This window comes from Alternaria novae-zelandiae (assembly GCF_023758075.1).
Source record: "Alternaria novae-zelandiae strain BMP 2774 chromosome Unknown scaffold_42, whole genome shotgun sequence".
NCBI classification, from domain to species: Eukaryota; Fungi; Ascomycota; class Dothideomycetes; order Pleosporales; family Pleosporaceae; genus Alternaria; species Alternaria novae-zelandiae.
The window spans coordinates 22,950-43,664 of record NW_026057002.1 but is presented as its reverse complement, the minus strand read 5'-3'; the positions used below and the strand labels follow the sequence as shown (position 1 = coordinate 43,664).

Sequence of the window (20,715 nt, the reverse complement as noted above, 5' to 3'; positions counted from 1 at the left end):
TCGCAGGGATATTCAACGCCTCAATGGAAACGCCCAAGGGTGGGAAGAAAGTCGTGGCAGCGTCGAGTGAGAGCGGAGTGGCAGTTGGTTGACCGTTGCGGCTCTCTTTGTCTGGCGCGCGACTGCCAAGACTTTGTCCGTGCTCGTCATTCCCAGATTCATCGTCCGCTCTACCAACCGCGACATCACCAACCCCGACGCGCCTGCCAACTCCACCCACCGCGCCTGCCCGCCGAACACGTCCCATCGCAAGCGCTACCGAGCCCCGAACACACTGCCGCCGGATGACGCGCCGATAGAATCCCTCTGCCAGCGCGACTCCCCGAAAGGGACGAGCTGCCCACCATGGCCTACCCGAACAACTACCAGTATCCGCCGCCGGGCCAGCAGCCCCCGCCGCCCGTGCAAACGCAGAATCTGGGCCACCAGCAGCAGCCGCGCGCCTTCTCACCGCAGAATTACCAGCAGTCGCCGACCGCCCTGTCCCCGACCATGGGCAGCGGCATTCCTCCGAATAAGCGACAGCGCCTGTCGCCAAACCCGCCATCGCCTGCGCCGTACCAGTCGCCTTTTGGCATGCCTGGCGCGCCCCAATACCCTCCCTCGCCGTATACCGCTTCCCCGCAGACGCCTGGCTACCACTCGCTGCCCACCTCGCCCGCCGCGATGCAGCCTCCGCCCTTCCACCAGCCCCAGCCGTATCAGCACCCGAATGGACAGCCGCCAGCGCCCCAGGGCTCCATGCCGCCACCCAAGGTCCCTTATAGCAAGACTGGCGATAGTTCGGAATTAGAAAAGGCAAATGCGCGCGACCTGGACGTCAATAACATTAGCGATGTGCTCACAGGATCTGGTATTGATCTGCGCGCCGAGGAGGACAACCTGCTGCACAACTATAGGAGCTTCAACTCGCAAGCATCGGGCTCCACAGCATCACCACATGCTAGCTTCAATAACTGGAGCCAGCAGTCGGGCCATGGCGCATTCCAAGGGACCGGCGCACTTAGCCAAGAAATGACCAAGGAGCAGCATGAAGCCGAATTCATCAGGAAGCACGAGCAAGCCGCCAGGATCCTGAACGAGTCAGCCCAGCAGCCGCTGAACGACCCGTTCCTATCAGCAAGTGTCCTAAGACATCGCATCGCGAAACGTGGATATGAGCACGGTATCCAGATCAATGTAGATGGCTTGTTCGACAAGATCCCAGACAAGGGACAGCAAGAGATCGCACGTACCACAGCAGCTGGTGCCAACGGCGAACAAATCGTAGGCTTGGAAGCTGCCAGTCTACTGAACCAAAACGCTCCCCTCGTGGAGATTCTGACGCTGATATCGCTGGCTGCCGAGGAGCGTGTCCGGACCATAGTTGAGGATTCTTTCGCTTTATGCCAAGGTCGTCAAAATACTTCTCATGGCATCATTCCCCCACAGATGCTTGATCTTGCTGTGGTGGATGAGGGCGCATCAGAGAAGATGGCTCCGCCAGTCAACATCTTGAAGACGCCGTGGGAGGCAACAGACAGCGCTGTCAGCCCTACAGCGACAGCCAGCAAGGGTATGTTTGTTTTGAATATTTTCCAATCTATTGCTAATCGACTTAGGCGTCCCCAATGCGGGACGATTACCAACGCCTCCAAGCGAAGCACCCCCGACTCCTCAGCGAACATACCAAAACGTCAATCACGTTGCCATTGCGCTTACGAAGCGTGTAAATGATGACTACAAGTGGGAGCAGGAGCGCCTTCGCAAGCGCGCAAAGCGTCAAGCAGGCGCCTCGGCTTCCTCAGCAGATGCGCCAGCTGCACCAATACCCATGCCGGAACCTGTGACAAAGAAGGCTTTGGCATTCGCCAAGAAGCAGAGTCAGTCGGACGTTGTCGTATTTGGCAAAGCCAACGAGACCGCCAGCATGGCGCTTGGTGGCAAGAAGAAGAAATACTCGTGGATGACGGGCGGTGGTGGTGGACCAGCGTCAGGTGCATCAACACCACGACCGGCTGCAGCAACAGGTGGCAGTGGCGCCGCTACACCTGCGGTCCAAGCGCCTGAAAAAGCTCTCATGGGCAAGAAGCGCAAGTTCGGCGACACCATTGAGCAGACCGAAACAGGCGCCGGTATCCAGCTCCGTGATCTGATTCATGTGCTGGACAACGACGGAAGAGAGAAGAAGACGCTCACAGTCATCTTGGCGCGTCTCAAGAACACAGAAAAGGATACTAAGCCTGAGGTCAACAAGGCGGCGCCTGCTGTGCCTGGTCCGGGTGTAAGAGCTTAGGCTCTACCTTTATTTGCATTATCAGCGTTGGCGTTAAACGGAGGGATGTCAAGTGAAGAGGACAGAACTTGTGACATATTATTTGCATTATATCCCCAAGGGCTGGGGTAAAACTTTCATCGATGAGAGATGAACGATGGGGTACCTTCGAATGGAATGGGTTCGTTCGAAAGCTATCACGCTCGAAGGGGGCCAGTAGCTGAACAAGCACCTATAGTAATGTGCACCAAAAACTCTCGAAACATGCTCCTCGAAACGTCTATTTCCATTTTGTCTAATACGCCCAAAGTTCGCACCTCTCTATGATTACAATGATGACGGCAAACAGAAATTGACCAACAGCGAAGATAAAACTCCCAATGGTGGGGGCCGCTCCCCATTTCTGTTCTCCTTTCCCGAGACCCAAATACAAAAACGTCAACAAAAGGGCGACGAAGGCAATCAAAGATTCGCATGTCAGTATGAATCTAAGGTTCAGCTTTTCCACAATCTCAAAGCCAAAGCCCGTAGGATAACCTTTGTTAGGCATAAACCTCAGTCGACCTTTGCGTTTCGGAGAGCGCGCAAAGCATTGTCTTTCGTGTACTGTTCCCAAAGATTCTTCATGTACCGAGCTACCCGGATCCCAGTAGAGCGAGGTGAGCTGCGCAGAGTGCAGAAGAGGGGGTTCAGGCAGGGGCATTGGGGGCCAGTAGCTGAAAACGTACTCTTCCGGTCGGTTGAATATGTCGGGCATGGTATCCACCGGATTGCCGGTGTCGATGATGCGGACGTTGGTTTTGTTGTAAAGCTCGTACTTGACGGGTCGGACAGAGTTCACCATGAAGATCGCACGCCAGTATGGGCGTCGCTCACGGTAGACGCGGTTCAATAGGTAGGCTAGGTCGTAGTCGGTTTCGTACTGGGTTACTTGTAATGGAACTTGCTTTTTGTTGGCTAGGCCGGCGGGTATGATGATGTGAAGGAAAAGCTCTGCCGCTTCGATGTCGGGCTCTTCAGTTTCCGTACTGTCGTAATCCAGGCTTTGTAATTCTGTGCCTTCATCATTATCGTTCCCATCGTCCTGTTGCCACTCATTACTGGGTCCGCTGAGGCCGGGATCGACACCATGATCTGGATCTCTGCTGACTTCCGTTTCGTCCGATTGACCTCGTCTGGAGTAGTCTGATGTCGCTTCACGTGCGCCACTCGATAGGCTGGCGTTCTGACCAACGAGTTCGTGGTTCAAGGCGTTATGGGGTTCGAGACGTTGGTGTGTCGGTTCGGCGGGCGCTAAGGTGGTGTCCCTGAAGCAAGGGATGATGGAAGTCACGCATCGATGCCAGGTAGAGTAACAAGCTCGCGTAAATCTTGCAGTGAGCTTGATCCAAGGGTTGAGTGAGGCGTAGTCCAAAGCGATGCGAGGTTGTATCACACCCTCGGCTATAGAGAACTCGTTCTCATACCTGTGTGCCGACATGATGTATAGAACGAAGAGACCGAGCATGGTAAGGAGAAGTCCACATGTGGCCAGAGAAACACTGAGATAACTAAAACACTCAACAATACCTGCTCCCCATACTTCTTCTCTGCTAGTGTTGAGTACTCGGTGCATGTGAATCTTTGAAGGGTCTGTCAGCCGTGGCAGGCTACGCAACATCATGGAACTGTCGTCGTGGAGGCGATTAATGTTATCGAACTCTAACGCCAGATTTTTAGGGTGCACCGGGGGCATGTATGTTACTGGTCTTGGCTCGAATGGATATTCTGTATGATCGTCTGATGGTAGATCATCGTATCTCATATTGGCCACTTGATTGTCCTCGATCGTGATCTTAGCGAATGTAAGCTGAGTGTGTAATGAGATTACCTCAAGCGGAATCAGACACGTACTTTCACATAATTTATCCCTTCAACCCTCATAAGATGTCTTCGCCAACCGGTTTCCTTTTTACGCGCGTCACGTAATGCGTGGAAAAGATCATCGTCAGATTTTAAGTCGTTTGTTTGAAGTACTTCCCACCCTGTAAGAAGAGAATCTGGCATCTCCACGCATACAATTCTAAGGCCACTAGGGTTGACAGAGGATGATGAGAATCTCTGATGAGTAGGCAATCCAAATTCTCGGGCCTGCTTGGACGGCGCGTCGGATACTGAAGCATCCTGGGATACTTGTATTGGGGCGACCAGCAGCGCTTTGCCGGAAGTCGAGGATTTGTACTCTGCCCCATGGCTCTGGCATGAATAGAGATGTTGGCATGAAACGGGTTCTATGAGAGAACATGATATGCCCGGGCTTCCCGGTAATTCAAATTCACGCCAATACTGCCCCGATTGGAGAATAATTGGGGAGGCAGTAGTCTCCGGTGCCCTACAATGTGACTCAGTAATGAAGTCAACCTACTTAGGTAGTTTGGCTTTTACATACAAGTTCGATGGTTTGCGTTCATTCAAAGAAGTGTGGCTTGAAAACTCTAGGGAGCTGCCGGATGTGTAGGAAGCCGGAAAATTGTGTGTGGGGCGAGGCAAACATGGGTATGTTGTAACCGCGATGGTGTTACTGCCGTAAGCAGCTGGAGGTGTTGGTACTGCTGAAGGCATAGGAACAGGATGCTATAGATTCAGAACAACGGCCTACTCAAAGCTTCTTAGCTGTAGTGCATGCAAGCAGTACTTGAGAAGAATTAGCTGCTGTCGGAAATGTGTTTTCGCGCCAAGAGAGGTCCTTCATCTGAGCTGTCGCGTGCCCAGAGGCGATTGGCTGCAACAACAATGACCGCATAGGTAGTCTGCCTTGCCGAACCGGACGCCACATAGCACATCGAGGCCATGATCGGCGGCCACAGAGCTGCTTCAAGCTCAGCCGCATATACACAGCCTCCACGTTAATCTAGGAAAAGACCGAACAGGTCTGCAGCCTACATTACCTAGGTAACATGGAAATATGTAAAGTAGGTAGCCTGACGTCGATGTAGGCTCTAGGCCTGTTCGGTTTTCTTCTTGTATGAGATGCCTCCATGGCATAGCTAGTGCTCAGCCTCAGGGTTTGTGTGGGAGAATTAGCCATTCCATTTCATCCCATGGTACTGCGATGACGCAGAGCGAAACGAGGCACTCACAACTTCTGCAACATCGACGATCTAGACGAGAAGATACACTCATGAATGAGTGAAATCGCAAGTGTAATATGCTGGGAGAATTAGCACTGGAAACAGTGCAGCTTTTGGCATGGAAGTTAGTCATGTTAGAGGTTTGCTTGCGTCGATAGCTGGCAGGAATAGCTGGTAGGAAACAATACCCGCGTGCGTGCCTCAGCGCCCGAGTAGGTGTGTAGTATGGCAGACGTTCAGCGTTCAAATGCGGCAGGCCGGGCACAGTCGAGAGTTACGAGAGCTGTTTGTCCATGAATGCTAGCATTTTGTCGCTCCCCTGTATACTTACACAATAATCATACACCCAATTCTAATCTCTCCGGTTCTCTCATCCTCCTTGGAGACGCCAAATCTGAGTGGAGAGTCCCCTGATGACACCAGCTAAAGCATCAGCACATCCCACGTTACCACCCTACGACTCACCACCCTACGACTCACCACCCATCACTCCCGCCTAAGCTCCTCTTTATACCCACTCGGCAGATCAAAAGGCCACACCTCCTTCAAGAACTCATAGTTCTGAACTTGAGTATCCCGATCAATCCCCTCTCCCTCAAACATATGCTTCACACTATACTCCAGCAACTCCAAATGCAAAGCCTGCATCTTTTCATACGCCTCCGCCGGCACCCGGCCATCCTCTCCTACATTCAATGCAACGTCTATACTCTCCTTCCATTCTTGAATCTCCTCAAAAGTCTTGTACTCTTCCATATGTTTTGCGCACTCGGCCTCACTGAGCAAAGCAACAGGACATGCACCTTCAAAGCCCAATTCCCCCCATCGTCGCGCCGTCTGGATAATTTCGTTGCGGAAGCGGATGAAGCCGTCTTTCCATGTGCGGTGGCAGTAGCGGAAGGGGGTGAGGTACGCAGTGTCCATTCGACGTGCTTTAAACATAGGACCGAAGAATACGATTAGACCCAAGTCAAAGCGGATGCCGCATTCATCGCGTTTGAAACTCAACTCGCGTTCTGGCTGGACGTGCGGGCGTGGTTGCGCAAAGTCTGGTGAGATGTCTGCGTAGTGGAAAGCTGGTTCTATGCTGCAGGCTTGCCAGTCGATGATTGCTGTGACGGTTGTGGGGGTGTTTTCTGAGACGAAGATGTTGTCTGTGTGTAGACAGGGGTGGAATAGGGATGGCTTTGCAGTGTCTTGGAGTGAGGGGTGGCGAGCCATTGCTTTTAGCAGCGCGCGGCCTTGTGAGAGTAGGTCGTAGTGTTCTGTGGGTGATCCGTGGAATTCTTGCCAGTGTGGGTGTTTGGTTATGAGGTGAGGTGGGGGAACTCGAGAGATACCGAGGTCTATGAGACTGTCGCAGTATGTGCTGAGATTGGGCCCTGATACTATTGTGAGCAGGTAGGTGGGACTACAGTATGCGCCTATACCCACATGGTCCTCTGTTCGGGTTGACAGTGTGATAGTATCTGGGCTCGCGAGGATTGCAATCCCAATAGGTAGACCCACAGTGAGGGCCTATGCAGTAGCCCGGGTTAGAGGGTAGTTCGGCTCCGGTAACGTATGACGTGTTCGCAAAGTAAAGGCTGCCGTATGCCGGAAATTCGAGTTTGCCAAGTTCGTTGAGTTCGAATATGATCTTACTAACGCACTGAGATTGTTCATCTACGTCCATAGTGGGCCATTTCTCTTGCAAAGGAACACCAGACGCGTGTTCCATGATTATGTACTCAGTTCCAATGGGGTTCGAGGCGTCATCACTCCAGTCGAGAATCTTCGGGATAGGAATACTCGTAGTCTGTTGTACTACTCAGACACAGGATTGTCAGCTATTGAGTCTTCTTGTGCAATCTTTTGCTTGGTAGAACATACGATACTTGATGGTCGCGACTTCCGAGCTAGTTCTGTATCTTGGCGGCCCTGCTACAGAGAAAGGTAGTTTCGCAACGACACGCTTGCCATTGTCAGTATGGAAGATGAATACTCGATTATTATCCCCTTCTTTCTTCTCATACGAAGAGATCGAGCTAGTACCTGGACAGAGTGCCACCACTTTCTGACACAGAGAGTCAAAGTCGAACTGTATCATGCGTGCTCGACGGTGCAGCGCATCGTGACGGAGCCATCGGCCATCAGTATAATTGTAGGGGTCAGGACCTGGGATGTGTGAGCAACGGCAGATTGGCAGAGCATGGGCGACTACGATGACTTCCTACCTTCTCTGGTTGATTGCACTCGCGAAGAGAAGAGAGCGACTTGACCGAGAGGGGATCTAAACTGCACTCTTCGAGACCGCGTGAAGATCCGAGAGTCATGAAAGTGCCCAAGCTTTGATGGCGGTAAAGTTAGTCGCCGCGTGGGGAGATGTCGCATTACAGCACAGGGCGTTCGGCTAAGCATCACTATGATATCTTCAGAGTGTGATCAGTGACTCTCGCGAGTTACAGAGGGTGATCTCCAGATGTCAATGCGGAGTACATTCTAGAGATCATCCACCCGAGCGCCGGCGGTGACAGCGCCGCATCGCTGCAGGACAACCGCCGTCGCCGACACCGTAAGAAAGCATGAGAACAGCGCATCGGCAATTTTCGGAACCATCCGTTGGTAGGTGAGGCGCTTGCAAATTTGGATACTATTCTCAGCCTGAAACGCGTTCCTGAGATGTCAGGCACTCTCGCGTCGCGGGTCACGGTTTCGGAACTGTGCGTTGCGATGGTCCTTCCTCTTCGGAACTTTGGAAGCATTGATATTGGCTGCAAACCTTGTTGAGAGATGGGAGAACTCGACAGAAACTGCTATGCAGACGACTCTTTCGTTGTGAGGATGGTGGTCTGTATTCTTTTGTGATTATCGATTGAATCCAACGGCATGCCGATGTCATAATGTCTGCCTTACCGGCCCGGCAGCGGCGTAGCCAGGACTCGCGCCTCAGCGCTAAACCCACTCGTCCCCGCTATAGCCACAATCGTCACAGCGCATGGATGTCGAAGCTACCCCCCAGCCATCTGATGGGGGCAGCTATGGACTACTGCGCCGCTGCTGCGGAAGGCCTTGGACGCCTGTCGCAGCTGCCTTGTGCTCTCCAACTTGATATGTGCCTGTGACTACGCGACTGCTAACCTCCTGTGCTGTGTAACGTGCCGCAGCCTCTACTGATCGCGCTCAACAGCATCTTGGTGACATAGCTTACAGCAGCTTCTTTGGCAGGGCTTGAGGGAATTGGACGCTCTTTTGGCAGTGTTGGAGGCATATTTGAGAGAGAACGCATCGTACCTGGCTTTGAAAGCTCATCATGGAGGTATACATCAGCCTGTCTTCCCTTTTGGAGTCACGTCAGCTAAACATTGCGCAGAACACTACTACAGAACCATACCGCGACTCTCCGGCACGAGACCGAAGAACATCGTCTACCCACCAAACATCACCCAGCTCCTCAGACTCATCCGCGACCATAAAACCGCTGTCCGCAACGCCTCCTCCCTACGCAGACGAAGAGCCCTACCGCGACGACCCCCCAACACCAACAGAAGCATCACCCTCGACGCGTCAAACCACTTCACCGACCCACCAACGGCAGTCACGACGCAGTCCACCCTACCAACCATACACAGACTCGCCACCCCACACCCCAGACGCGGATGACGTCCCCCTCGCCCACCTCGTCTCCCACGCGTACACGCAGTCGACGGAAATATCTCACCAACCCGGTGACGCTTTCTACCCAGCCGACGCACCACCACCATACGCAATCGCAGTCCGACAGTCGTATCGCGATACGCTCGTGCAGTACGTACCCCGTGGTCAGCACGGGGGTCGCGAGGAAGACGAGGAGAGTCAGGTTGGTGTGGATGTGGTGAGGCCGGATGATGTGAGGTACTCGGTTGAGAATATTGTTGCGATGTTTGTTGTTGCGATAATGTTGTTGGCTGTGTCGGGGGTGTTGGCTTGGCTGGCGTTTGGGAGTGGGCTGGTGGGATGATGGGATGCTGAGGTGAGATTGGGCAGATATGATACACACACGAGCATTCTACGCGACTTTTGGATAGGGTGGTGGGATACTTGTTGGCGTTTACGTCGGATACATTGGATACGTTGGACACATGGGATACACTGGGTACATTGGCACGTTGGATGGTCGCATTTTGAAATCATTTTAGCACATACTTCGCATAGCATCAAGACATTGCCATTGGAAATTCTGATCGAGTCTCAGACATACGCATGGAAGTCAAGATCTACTGGTTAACGTGCTGCACAATTCGACGCTAGCATACCGTGACCGAACAGGCCCGGTTCCAAGTTTAGACACCAGCCTTACGGACCCTGGTGTGGAGAGTTTAGTGGGTCCGTAGCATGGCATCGATGGGCATCGGGACAAAGAAACGCGAAGATAGGTGACGACCTGCAAACTGCACAGAGATGTCAAGCTTGTACCTTTGCAATTCCAGCCCATTGCTCGCATAGGGCAAAGCATCCGCAACGTGCAACCTCAGGCATCTAGAGTGCTGAGGTGAGCAGTGTGCAGCGGACCCACCCAGCTCGGGCTTGTAAGACGGATGCATCGTTGATGGATTGGTCAGGCCGCCAGAGTGCTTGAGGAAACTATCTTGTCTTCTTGTCCTCTTGAGAGTCGGCCCTGCTCAGCACGTGGTGTTCGGCCGGGAATAGTCGTTGCATGTCGCTGGGGTACCGCTGGGAACTGGACTGAACAGGCGCGTTTGACAGCGGCTCGACGTGGCTGGTCGTGGGCGATACCTTTAGTATGTGGCGTAGGATGCCCAGGATGCTGACCGGCGGAGAGTGACCCGCTCTTTGTGTACAATTCACCCCGCCGCGTCAATTTCGCCAGCAAGCGCCGTGGCCAGGGACTTGAACTGTTGGGTGTGCGCGCGCTGCATCTGCCGTGTCAAGCTCGAGGATACTTTGCCTGTCCTCCAGCTGCCCCAGCCAATTCCGGGACTGCGCCGCACCGCGTTGGCGGGCTTTCCTTCACACAGCCTTGCAGCTTGCGCCGTTTGGACCGCGCCCAGCTTGCTGTCAGCCGCAGCACCGCTCCCAGATATCCTGCACCGCACCCCTCCCGCCTGACCAGCCCTCCTCCCTCCTCTCTCATGAGTTCCATGAACGCCCGTTTCAAGAACCTAGTGGGTTCGAAACGCAAGAGTTCCTCACACAATCCCTCGCCCACGCCCCAAGGCAATCCCGCCCCCACGGGAGCGCAACGACCGACGTCGCTATCGCCCCAGGCTTCGAATTCCAGCAGCACCTCGCTCCCCATGAACCAGCAAAACCCCCTGGGCCGCCCGCCCTCATATACCTATGCCCCGCCCGGCGGCCTCGGTGCGCCCCAACAACAGCACGGCCGGCCCGCGAGCCCTCTGCCGCCCATCAACACGGGCGCGCCTGGCTACCCGCCCCAGCAGACCCCCATGGGCTACCCGCCGCAGGCTGGCCCGCCTGGCTATCCTCCCCAGGGCCCGCCGGGAGCTGGACAGTACGGCCAGGGCTACGGCGCTCCTCCGCCGGGAGCTCCTGCCCCTCATGGTCCCCCCGCAACGTACAATAGGCCCTCGGGCATGGCAGAGGTAGCGGGCGAAGGTCGCTCCAAGGCCCAGCTCATTGTCGGCATCGACTTTGTGAGCAGCCCCAGACACCACCGGACGCAGCAGCAGCTAACCATGCCACACAGGGCACCACCTTCTCCGGCGTCGCATTCGCCTTTGCGACCAACACCGAGGCCAAGGAAGACATCATCACCGAATGGCCTGGCGCGGGCAACCAGACAAAGCAGAAGGTGCGCTACACCGACCCCTCCACACGCACCCGCTAACCCATTGCAGATCCCCACCGTCCTCTACTACGACCAGTACCAGAAGGTAGTCGGATGGGGCCCTGACATCGCCGATGCTCTGGCCCCCACGGGCTACCCCAAGCCTGGTGTGCAAAAGGTCGAATGGTTCAAGCTGCAGCTCATGCTGTCCGGAAACACATACATCGACCCCATCAACCTCCCACCGCTACCCCCGGGCAAGTCTGAGATCGATGTCGCCGCCGACTACCTCTTCCACCTGCGCCAGGCCATGCGGAACCAGCTGCAGAAGACACTCGGTGAGGTCTTCAACCGTGAGGAGCGCAACATCAGATACTACCTGACAGTGCCCGCCATCTGGAACGACGCTGGAAAGGCTGCAACGCGTGCGGCTGCCATTCAGGCTGGTTTCTTGCGGGACGAAAACGACAACCGACTCACCCTCATCACCGAACCCGAAGCCGCCGCCATGTTCTGCTCAAAGACCGGTCTGCTCAACCTCAAGATACACGACGCCGTCCTCATTGTCGATTGCGGTGGTGGCACCGTCGATTTGATCGCCTACGAAGTCGAAGAAGAGCAGCCCTTCTCCGTCGCCGAGTGCACAGCTGGATCCGGAGACTCGTGTGGTTCCACCGCGCTCAACCGCAACTTCAGCAACATCCTCCGAGCCAAGATCAGGAAGATGAAACTCCCAGATGGCTCCAAGACAGCCGGTAAAGTGTACGCCAAATGTATCATGGACTTCGAGAACAGGATAAAAGCCGACTTCCGAAACAATGGTCAAAAGTGGGCTGTCGACGTCGGTATCGAGGCTGAATTCCCTGAGGCTGGCATTGAGGAGGGGTACATGACTTTCACCAATGAGGAGATTCTACAGTGCTTTGAGCCTGTGGTTAACCGCATTCTCGAGCTTGTCAGGAACCAGATTATTGCTATTCAGGCACAGAACAGGTCATTGCAGGTAAGCAGTCACAGGTGTCGAAACAGGTCACTCCCAGTGCTGATTATAGTAGAACGTCTTGGTGGTCGGTGGTTTCGGTGCCTCCGAATATCTCTTCCAACAAATCAAACTTCACGTACCGCCCCAATTTCAGTCAAAGGTTGTCCGTCCCATGGACTCCGTTGCCGCTATCGTCAAGGGAGCCGTCACGGCCGGTATCACAGAGCGAATTGTCACACACCGTGTTGCGCGTAGGCATTACCTCATGGCCACTCTCCAGCCATTCAAGGAGGGCCACCACCCCGAACAATACCGTGTTCCGTCTCTCGATGGCAAAGATCGCTGCAAGTACACGCGCCAGATTTTCGTGCAAAAGGGCCAAAGGGTCAAGATTGGCGAGCCAGTCAAGGTCTCGTTCTTCAGACAGGTCGCGCCTGGTGCGACGCTCATGTATGAGGATATACTCTACGCATGCGACGATGATGTTTGCCCAGAGTACACCAAAGACCCTCGTAAGTGAAAAAGATACCTTGACGAAATGTATGTACTAACAGCGAATCAGGCATCAAGGAAGTCGTTACCCTTACCTCCGACCTCTCACGAAAGAACCTCGAAAAAGACTTTGAACGCATGGATACCCCTCAAGGTACTTTCTACCGCGTCTACTTTGACATCTACCTCACACTCGACGGATCCGAATTCAACGCCGAGCTCGTCTGCCAGGGCGAAGTCATGGGCCGCTGCACTGCTCGCTTCAGATAAACAGGGCAATCGCATCTTGATAATACCGAGCAAATTACGCAAGCCTGTTTTTTCGAAAAAGTTGTTAATGTGCGGGAGAGCAAACATACTTTTGGACATTTTACTACCAGGATACGGGCACTATGTATGGGTAGACGAGGACCATGATTGCGACTGTCTCTTCTGCGCGCGCGTCCTCTTTTATCTTGTTTTGTGGGCCATTTTTTTCCCTGACGATCTGGTCCAAAGCGATTGATGATGTTATATAAGCATACCCCCTTCAAACGTTTGAAGTAGCAAAATCTCTATCATTCTTTCAAATGCGGTTGCTTGGAGGTCCGACTAGCTCTTTTTTTGAGATGTCGCTTACGCGCTAATGCCTGACATTCCAAGAATGCGTTTCAGCCTGGACATAAGGAAGCGCTCGCATCTTGACAAATTTACTTCGAGATGACGAACTCCTGCAACGCCGGCAAGGGACTTGGCCCAGCTGTAGCGCCCTTCCCAAAGCTCAGCGTGCATGCGCTGTGTACATCACGAACGTGTCCACGTAAACAAAGACATAGTAAGCATTCTTTCGTTAAACTGACCATTTCTCTAATTGCACGTCCAATCTTACTCTCCAAAATTTCCGAACGCAATGTTCACTGAACTTTACCTGGTGGCATTCTTCCTACCTCATCCCACAGTCTCCTTCTCACGTGTGGTTCACGATGAATTGACTAGATGCGAACATAAGACCGGTCGTAGACCCACACAACTTACTATTGGCCCCTTCTAGTTCTACTTCGACCACGTTGCGGAAGTTCGTCATTGGATTCGCTGTCACTCGAGCAGTCGTCGTTTTCGGACCCGGCGCCATCTTGAGGGGAAGTCTGGTTAACAACCCTCAACACCCTTCCGCTACCAGACTCACTCCTGGAGGAGTTCTCCGGCGAGGTATCGTTGGTAAGCGAAGGAGTGCCCGTGAAATCTCCGTCGAAGTCTGCGAACTGCGATTGATCGATCGGTCCGGTGTCGTTCTCTGGATCTGGTTGCTCGTAGAGTCCTTCGTAGAAAGCCATATCGTCATCTGTAAGGTTACTCTCTGAAGTTCCATCGCTACCCTGCGCGCAATACCATTGGCTGGGAGCTTGTGCTGGGACAGAGCCTTCTGATGATAGCGATACTGCTGCATTACGCACTCTCAGTGGCCCCTGACGTACATAGTACGGAAAAGACGAATTGTTTTCTTCATCTCCTTCGTCATCAGCGTCTGCCGAGCTGTTGTCATCGACGTGACGCGTATTAGTAGCCCACCAACGCTCAACCCCAAGGTCTCCGGAACCGCTGTCCGAGACGGTGGACAAGAGAAAACGGGACTCAGCTGGCACTGGCTCTTCAATCAAGGAGCTTTCAAGGGAGAAACGTCGAGATGCTGAAACCGCTTCTGGTACACTGTCCGAGGATGAGCAAAGCGAAAAACGAGATTTCGCCGGAACAGCCTCTTCGACTGACCATTCATCTGAAAAGAAACGCCGAGCTGCTCGGAATGCTTCTGACATGTCTTCTTGTACGTCGTCTTGTCCATCGACGTGATATTCCGGGTAGTCCGGCCACGACGATGATGATGAAACCGAGGCGTCGTCTGGAATATCAATATCAGTCCGGTAGCACAATGATGCTGAAGCTGCGAGCTGTGCGCGGAAGTTCGTGTCCTCGTTAGCAAAGGACCCTTCGCTTGATGATAGCGACGACTGTGGAGAAGAATCTGTGCTACTACGATTCATGACACGCAGACGCGGATGGGATCCAGAGTCTACCATGTCGGCGTAAGAATGGTACTGCGGGCTACCTACCTGAGGGAGCGCGTAGCATTCAACGTGCGAGAAGGTCGTACCTTTGACGCTCGCACCTTCCCATTGCTGTGAATCGGTGTTTGTAGCAAGGTTCGGGGGTACGGAATGTGAATGGCGTCCAGGTCTCCCGTATCCGTATCCGCCATCTTGCAAGTAATACGCATCTGCCTCACCACCAGGGTGATAACAAAGCATATCATCTTGCTGATCCCGCGACTGCGGCCGTGGACGATTCCGGTACCGAACAGCGTTGGAGCGTTGAAGATATACCGCAGCCGGAGGAGGCGGCCGCGGCATCGACCGCTTGTCCATCCCAGCCAGTTTGGCAAGTACAGAAAAAGGCTCTTCGTCGCTGACAGAGTCACCAATCGATGATGGCGAAGGCGAAGGCGTCCGTGAACGCAGCCTAACAACCTCCACAGCACTCTTGATGAGATTGGACACACTGGAGACGACTTCCTTGACCTGGGGTACACAAGCCTGGCGATCATCTCGCCTATGCTCCTCCACAGTGGTCTCAGGCACCATAGCCATACTTTCCATCAAGCGTCGCGGTTGCTCTTGCTCAGCAGAGTTCTTCGGAGCCGTCATATCCAAGCTGAGCCTTTCCCGGAACCTGGAGGAGCCGATGGGACGGTTAGTATACCGGGGTGGTGCTGAGGAAGGGTAGACACGTACGAAGTTCTGTTGGGTTTCTGGGACTTCGGGTTTTTCGGAGGGTGTGGTGGTGGTGGATTTCTCGGTCGACTTCTTGGTCGGTTTGGTCTTGCGCATCTTCAAGTATGCTAAGATCTGTGCCGAGCCGAAGGTCATGTTGGTAAATGCGTATATGTGATAGATTTCGCAATTGTCGTTGAGTATATGTTAGCACCGTAAGTCGCGGATCGGTAGCTCAGTGTCTTTCCAATATATCTTAGCTGAACAGTTCACTAAGCTTTCCGACTTTCACGGTGGTGTTTGCTTTGGGACTATTCGGGAATAGTTTAGGTCACTGTTTTATACAGGGCATTGCTTCTAGCGATGTCTGCGAACATCTCCGATTTACTTCTTGTGCAAGAACGAGGATGGTCAAGATGAGTCATGCCACGCTGACATTGTGAGTATAGAGCGGGTGGGTGTCTGATGTTGAGCGGTTCGATTCGGTCAGAGTGGTCGGTTTCATATATCAATAGGAATCTTGGTGCCAAGTGAAGACACAGTATATCGATTGTAGTGAAAGTCAAATGCGCATCTGATGGGTGTGATTATGTCGTTATATTGATCATCTTCTACGGAAGGCTGACATGACGTTTCGTAATCCCCTTAGAATGTGAGTCTTGACTCCGCTACGAATTGAGAGCCAACCCATTGTACATCATTCTGCCGCGACTTCGTGATCGCATAGCTATGATACGACAAGGATATCCAGTTCATGCTCATGGAGTGATGTTCAGAAAATAGACAGAGTCGTGGCCAACTTATGAATGTTCCAAGACTCGGGTATATTGCGTGAAAAGATCAATACCTTCAACGACGCGTCCGAACCCGTCATGTAGGATGGTTAGGGTATCATAGACTTCGTGACTAGAAGCTTACGCGGTAAGATTCTCAAGGTTGTCAGCCTTACTGAGTCGCCTGACGCCCTCCGCCTTCCTGTCTTCCGCAAGAAGGGAAGCGAATTTACTAGCCTTTCTGATCTGGGGTCCTTTCCAGTAGAAGACGTAGATTGGTGCCACGACCAAACAAGACAGGCATGCCAGTAGGGTAGTGGCGTACTCGGACTTCTGGGGGCTTGAAGATGCAAGGTTGTTGTACATGGGTGTGGCGTACATGGCGGAGATACCGGCGAGGAAATCACGAGCGAACGCGTTTCCTCCGGTGGCCGAAGCCGAGTATGGTCCGTAGGCGGCGATCATGTAATCGACGGAGGAGTAGTAGATGGCGAAGTTTGCCAGTCCGACGAGGAAGGAGAAGATCATCGGTGCGATCCAATGGGTTTGTGGTGGTCCCATACCTGTGGCGCTATTAGCTGAAGTTCAATTGATGGTGTTCAGGAGTCAACTTACAAGTCCAGGCAAATCCGAACAGCCCGATAGGCTCGAAGAGCGCAAGCAGAAGAAGCGGCTTCAATCGTCGCTCTGGTGTCATCCAGTCGGGGCCGTTCTTCTTGCGCAGGTGATCATCGCGCCAGAACCAAGGCCAGTACAAGAAGTAGGTGAAGAAGTAAGCCGCGTTGATGGGAATGAAAGCCCAAGCGACTTGAAGCGTGCCGAAACCGAAGTTGTTCGGGAATGTGACGTTGAACGCTTCCAGGAACGTGAAGATCAGAGCGTCGGAGAAACCGGAGAGTAGCGACAGGCACAAGACGATAGGTTCCCGAACGAACATCTCAAACGGACGGAGCCAGATCTTCCCGGCTTCCTTGAGCGAAATCCGTGGCGATTTAAGTTCATTCGGTCCGTAGATGTTGGGATCTTCGCCGGTCTTGCGACGTCTCTTGGCCTCGCGATCGATAAGAATGGTAGCTCGGCTCTCAGGCATGAAGAAGTGTACCGCTTGCACAGCAACACCGAAGATCAACTGAATCCAAAAGTTCCATTGCCAGGAAAGATATTTTTCGATAGGGCCGCCGATGACACCACCGATAGAGGTTCCGATCGTAGACGACAAGACGATAAAGCAGAGCGGCCAGTGCTGCGTCTCTGGTTCGTACATATCCGCGATAAGACCAAGAGTCACACTGCCTCCTGCGGTGGAGAGACCACCCTAATACTCATCAGCAACGAAAGTACTAAGTACGGAGGAGACTTACAAGAGCTCTGCAGACTATGATGGTGGCGAAATTCGGTGCGACAGAGCATGGAATTTCCCAGATGTTGATAAGAAACATGCTGAGCTGCAGAATTGGCCATCTACCAAACTCCTCACTCCATGGCGCCCATAGCTCGCAGCCGAAGGAATAGAAGACCAAATAGATCATCTGTCCAACGCGCGCTGCCTGTGCGCTAATTCCGAAGTGCTCGGAGATGGGGTTGACGGCGCTAGGATAGACCGACGTGTTGAAGTTCATGGAGATTTGGATTCCAGCAATGGAAGCCAGATACATGGCCTTCTTCCACTTAGGCCATGAGTATGCGAGCTTGTCCCAGCACTCCCATTCTCTCAGCTCGCGCTTCCCGTCTGCACGGATCATCGACGGGTGGTGGTTTCCTTGAGGGTCGACAGGGACATCGACATGCCACTTCTCCTCCTCGCTAGTCTCGGCTGGAATACTTGGGCGTCGCGAGGTATCATCTTTCTCGGAAATTGGGCCTGACCCAGCTCGGGCGGGCGAAGGGCGCCTGGACTCGCGTTCCGTCATCGTAAGGTGGGCTGGACGAAGAAGCTGGAGATGAGAGTCGGGGTGCGGGTTGGGGTATTAAGGCCCTCTTGAACCCAACAAAAGTCCACATTTGGCATCCACCTCCAGAATGACGTCTGAGGAGAAAGCCCGTTGCGAAGAACGACTCTCCACTCAGAGAGGGGCCTGTCACAATGGGATCCATTGTTGCGAACCCATTTCGTACAAAATCGGCCTAAAATTTGACGTTGAGATCGGGGTGATAGATGCCATCGACGACATCGACGACCTGGGCGATGAAGTGTGTCTCAGGGTGGGCCTAGCCTGGCCATGTCGGGGTGCTCTTTGGCGGTTGTGTCTTGTGGACCCAACTATGTGACGGTAAGCTTCGTCCATGCAGCGAAAAACTAGTAGATATGTGCTTAATCCACTTCTTGCCGACGTGCGCTCACCTCCCGACAGGCCAAACGTCCGTAGATCTGCATGCGGCTCAAGCAAAGAATGGGCCAAGTGGGTCGAAAACCCACAAGTTCTCAAGCAGCTAAGGTGGTCACCCGATAATGCTTGACTTATTTGGCTTCCTTGTGTCCGTTACAAAGACAGGTACGCTCGCAAGAGAGTTGCCTCGCTCTAATCGCGTTGCGACGTTGACAAAATCTTTCAGACTGTCGCGTCTGAGTGGGTCAGTGGCACCTCGGGCAGGCAGCAAGAAAGAGTCTTATCGGCTCCAGCTGCGGCATGTCAGAATGCGGTCTGGCAACTGATCATCATGCCGTAGTCGTCCGATTGGGGTATAGATGGGAAGAGGCTCTGCGGGCGACGGATGCAGGTGCAGGGTGAAAACTCTAAGCTCAGTTGCATGACATCATGGCGCATGAACGCGAGATCCGCCGCGGCAGCAACACCAGAGCCAATCCTCACGATGCTATCAGGTCGGTCTCGACCGGACGTTGCACATACTCCTTGGAGTAACCTACCCGGGCTCTTTTGTGCACGGTGTTGTGAGTCGTGTTGCACGTTTTCCCCACCCGCATATCTCCACCGCTTGACCTGTGTGCATCCACTGTTCTACGCACGTGTTCCCCGCTGACGTTGATCGGTAAGAGGGTGCATGCTAGCCATCTTAGGTCTCTTCGAGTCTCGTCGCAGAGGTTAGAAAACCTGAACTCGCGAAGCAAGACTGTTCATCAGGTAATAGACAGAGCCTGAAGATAACAAGGCCAATTCGAGCATGCTCATTCACCAAATAGTCCGAAGAAGGTTTATACGAGCAATCAATATTCGTCTCTATTATTTTCTACCAATTTCTCAAAGCAAAAAGCGCCAATGACCGCAGACCCAAGAGTGAAAAACCAGCTCTAGATCAATTGCAAGCCATGCATATAAACGTGGTATCACATAAACTAAAATAATGCCATTCTTGCATACAATCTCCAACCGTCCATCTTCACAACGTTAGATGAACCCCCCGTAATCACACCAGAAAAAGAAGCTTCGAATTGTCCACCTTACAAGACGGCGACAGCGGCAACAATAGCAGCCGCCGCAGCGCCGATGAAGGTCTGGGCGCTGAAACCAGCCGCCGCAGTGTTGGCAGTCTGCTGGGCAGGAGCACCGCTGGCAGTACCGCTAGCATCGCCACCTGCAGCGCCACCAGAGGTGCCATCAGTGCCAGAGTTTGCGCCGCCGCCAGCTGAAGGCGAGGTAGGTGTGTTTCCAGATGCGCCACCAGAGCCAGCAGCTTGGCCGGGGGAGAGGTTCTCAGTAGCTTGAGCGGCGAGGGCGACGAAGGCTTCCATTGTCTTGTTGCCGGATGCGGGACTGTTGGATACAGTGTTAGTAGGTGCATGCGGATTGTTGTAGACGGGGCAGTGGCTTACGCGTTGATGGCACCGACCATACCAGCCTGGCAATGCTTGCCTTGGGAGCAGTAGAACCAGACGGGCTTCTCGTCTGCGACGCGGATGGTGTAGGTAAGGACTTGGCTTGTGGCGGTCAGGGAGGCGTTGGTGGGCATGAAGCCGGAGAAGAAGGCGTCGGTCTTGTTGCTCATGATGTTTTGGATGGGGGTGCATGGGTTGTCGAAGGTGGATTGGACGACGGAGTGGTTCTGTTGGGGCATTGTTAGTTGGAGAGATGGAAGTAGGGACTATGATAGGACGTACCTTGGGGTGGAATTGGAACTGGACAAGATCTCCGGGCTGTGCCTTGATGTTGGAGGGAGAGAAGGTCAGGCTTCCGTTGGGTCCTCCGACTTGGACTACGTGCGTCATGACCATACCTGCCATTGCGGCCGGTGTGGAGGTCGAGACGCTGCCGAGTACTGCTGAGGAGAGAGTTGGCTCAGTAGCAGAGCCCATGGACATAGACATGGAAGACTCCTGTGCGCATGCGAGGCCGAAGATGGCGGAGACGATGGTTGCTCTTGAGAAGTACATGTTGACTAGTGTATGTGGTGTTCGTTTGCGTAAAGGCGAGTTTGGTATTAAGTATGCGATTCGTATTGCGATGCTCGTCTCGTCAAGAGAGTGGATGGGCGACTAGCGCTTTGGGTCGTGAAAAGTAGCAAGCTGGACTAGCCAGTTGTATATTAAAGATTGTGAAGAGGTAAGTAAAGAAAGATAGATGCAAAGGAAAATGCAACACAAAGTGACAAGAAACGTGGGATGCAGAGATGAAGAAAAGAGAGCCTGAGGTGACG

General features: G+C 53.4%; 7 protein-coding genes across 7 annotated transcripts; 2 read left to right on the top strand and 5 right to left on the bottom strand.

Annotated features, from left to right (window-relative positions):
- Positions 1-345: 345 nt before the first annotated feature.
- J4E88_010843 (uncharacterized protein) lies at positions 346-2,275 on the top strand (the record flags this gene model as incomplete). The annotated part of the gene is made up of 2 exons (XM_049404433.1): positions 346-1,555; positions 1,602-2,275. The coding sequence occupies 2 exons, from the start codon at positions 346-348 to the stop codon at positions 2,273-2,275; spliced, it is 1,884 nt and encodes a 627-aa protein (XP_049249794.1).
- A 534-nt stretch (positions 2,276-2,809) lies between these two features.
- Positions 2,810-3,761, bottom strand: J4E88_010842 (uncharacterized protein; the record flags this gene model as incomplete). The annotated part of the gene is made up of 3 exons (XM_049404432.1): positions 2,810-2,860; positions 2,886-3,697; positions 3,755-3,761. 3 exons carry the CDS (start codon positions 3,759-3,761, stop codon positions 2,810-2,812), a joined length of 870 nt encoding a protein of 289 aa, XP_049249793.1.
- Positions 3,762-5,850: 2,089 nt separating this feature from the next.
- J4E88_010841 (uncharacterized protein) lies at positions 5,851-7,039 on the bottom strand (the record flags this gene model as incomplete). Its single annotated transcript, XM_049404431.1, has 3 exons — positions 5,851-6,746; positions 6,799-6,806; positions 6,870-7,039. The coding sequence occupies 3 exons, from the start codon at positions 7,037-7,039 to the stop codon at positions 5,851-5,853; spliced, it is 1,074 nt and encodes a 357-aa protein (XP_049249792.1).
- A 3,601-nt stretch (positions 7,040-10,640) lies between these two features.
- J4E88_010840 (uncharacterized protein) lies at positions 10,641-12,878 on the top strand (the record flags this gene model as incomplete). Its single annotated transcript, XM_049404430.1, has 5 exons — positions 10,641-11,000; positions 11,054-11,158; positions 11,205-12,137; positions 12,190-12,628; positions 12,679-12,878. The coding sequence occupies 5 exons, from the start codon at positions 10,641-10,643 to the stop codon at positions 12,876-12,878; spliced, it is 2,037 nt and encodes a 678-aa protein (XP_049249791.1).
- A 743-nt stretch (positions 12,879-13,621) lies between these two features.
- On the bottom strand, positions 13,622-15,508 carry J4E88_010839 (uncharacterized protein; the record flags this gene model as incomplete). Its single annotated transcript, XM_049404429.1, has 3 exons — positions 13,622-13,963; positions 14,063-14,691; positions 14,737-15,508. The coding sequence occupies 3 exons, from the start codon at positions 15,506-15,508 to the stop codon at positions 13,622-13,624; spliced, it is 1,743 nt and encodes a 580-aa protein (XP_049249790.1).
- A 758-nt stretch (positions 15,509-16,266) lies between these two features.
- Positions 16,267-18,035, bottom strand: J4E88_010838 (uncharacterized protein; the record flags this gene model as incomplete). The annotated part of the gene is made up of 3 exons (XM_049404428.1): positions 16,267-16,688; positions 16,741-17,440; positions 17,487-18,035. 3 exons carry the CDS (start codon positions 18,033-18,035, stop codon positions 16,267-16,269), a joined length of 1,671 nt encoding a protein of 556 aa, XP_049249789.1.
- Positions 18,036-19,522: 1,487 nt separating this feature from the next.
- J4E88_010837 (uncharacterized protein) lies at positions 19,523-20,452 on the bottom strand (the record flags this gene model as incomplete). The annotated part of the gene is made up of 3 exons (XM_049404427.1): positions 19,523-19,835; positions 19,895-20,124; positions 20,180-20,452. 3 exons carry the CDS (start codon positions 20,450-20,452, stop codon positions 19,523-19,525), a joined length of 816 nt encoding a protein of 271 aa, XP_049249788.1.
- Positions 20,453-20,715: the final 263 nt, after the last annotated feature.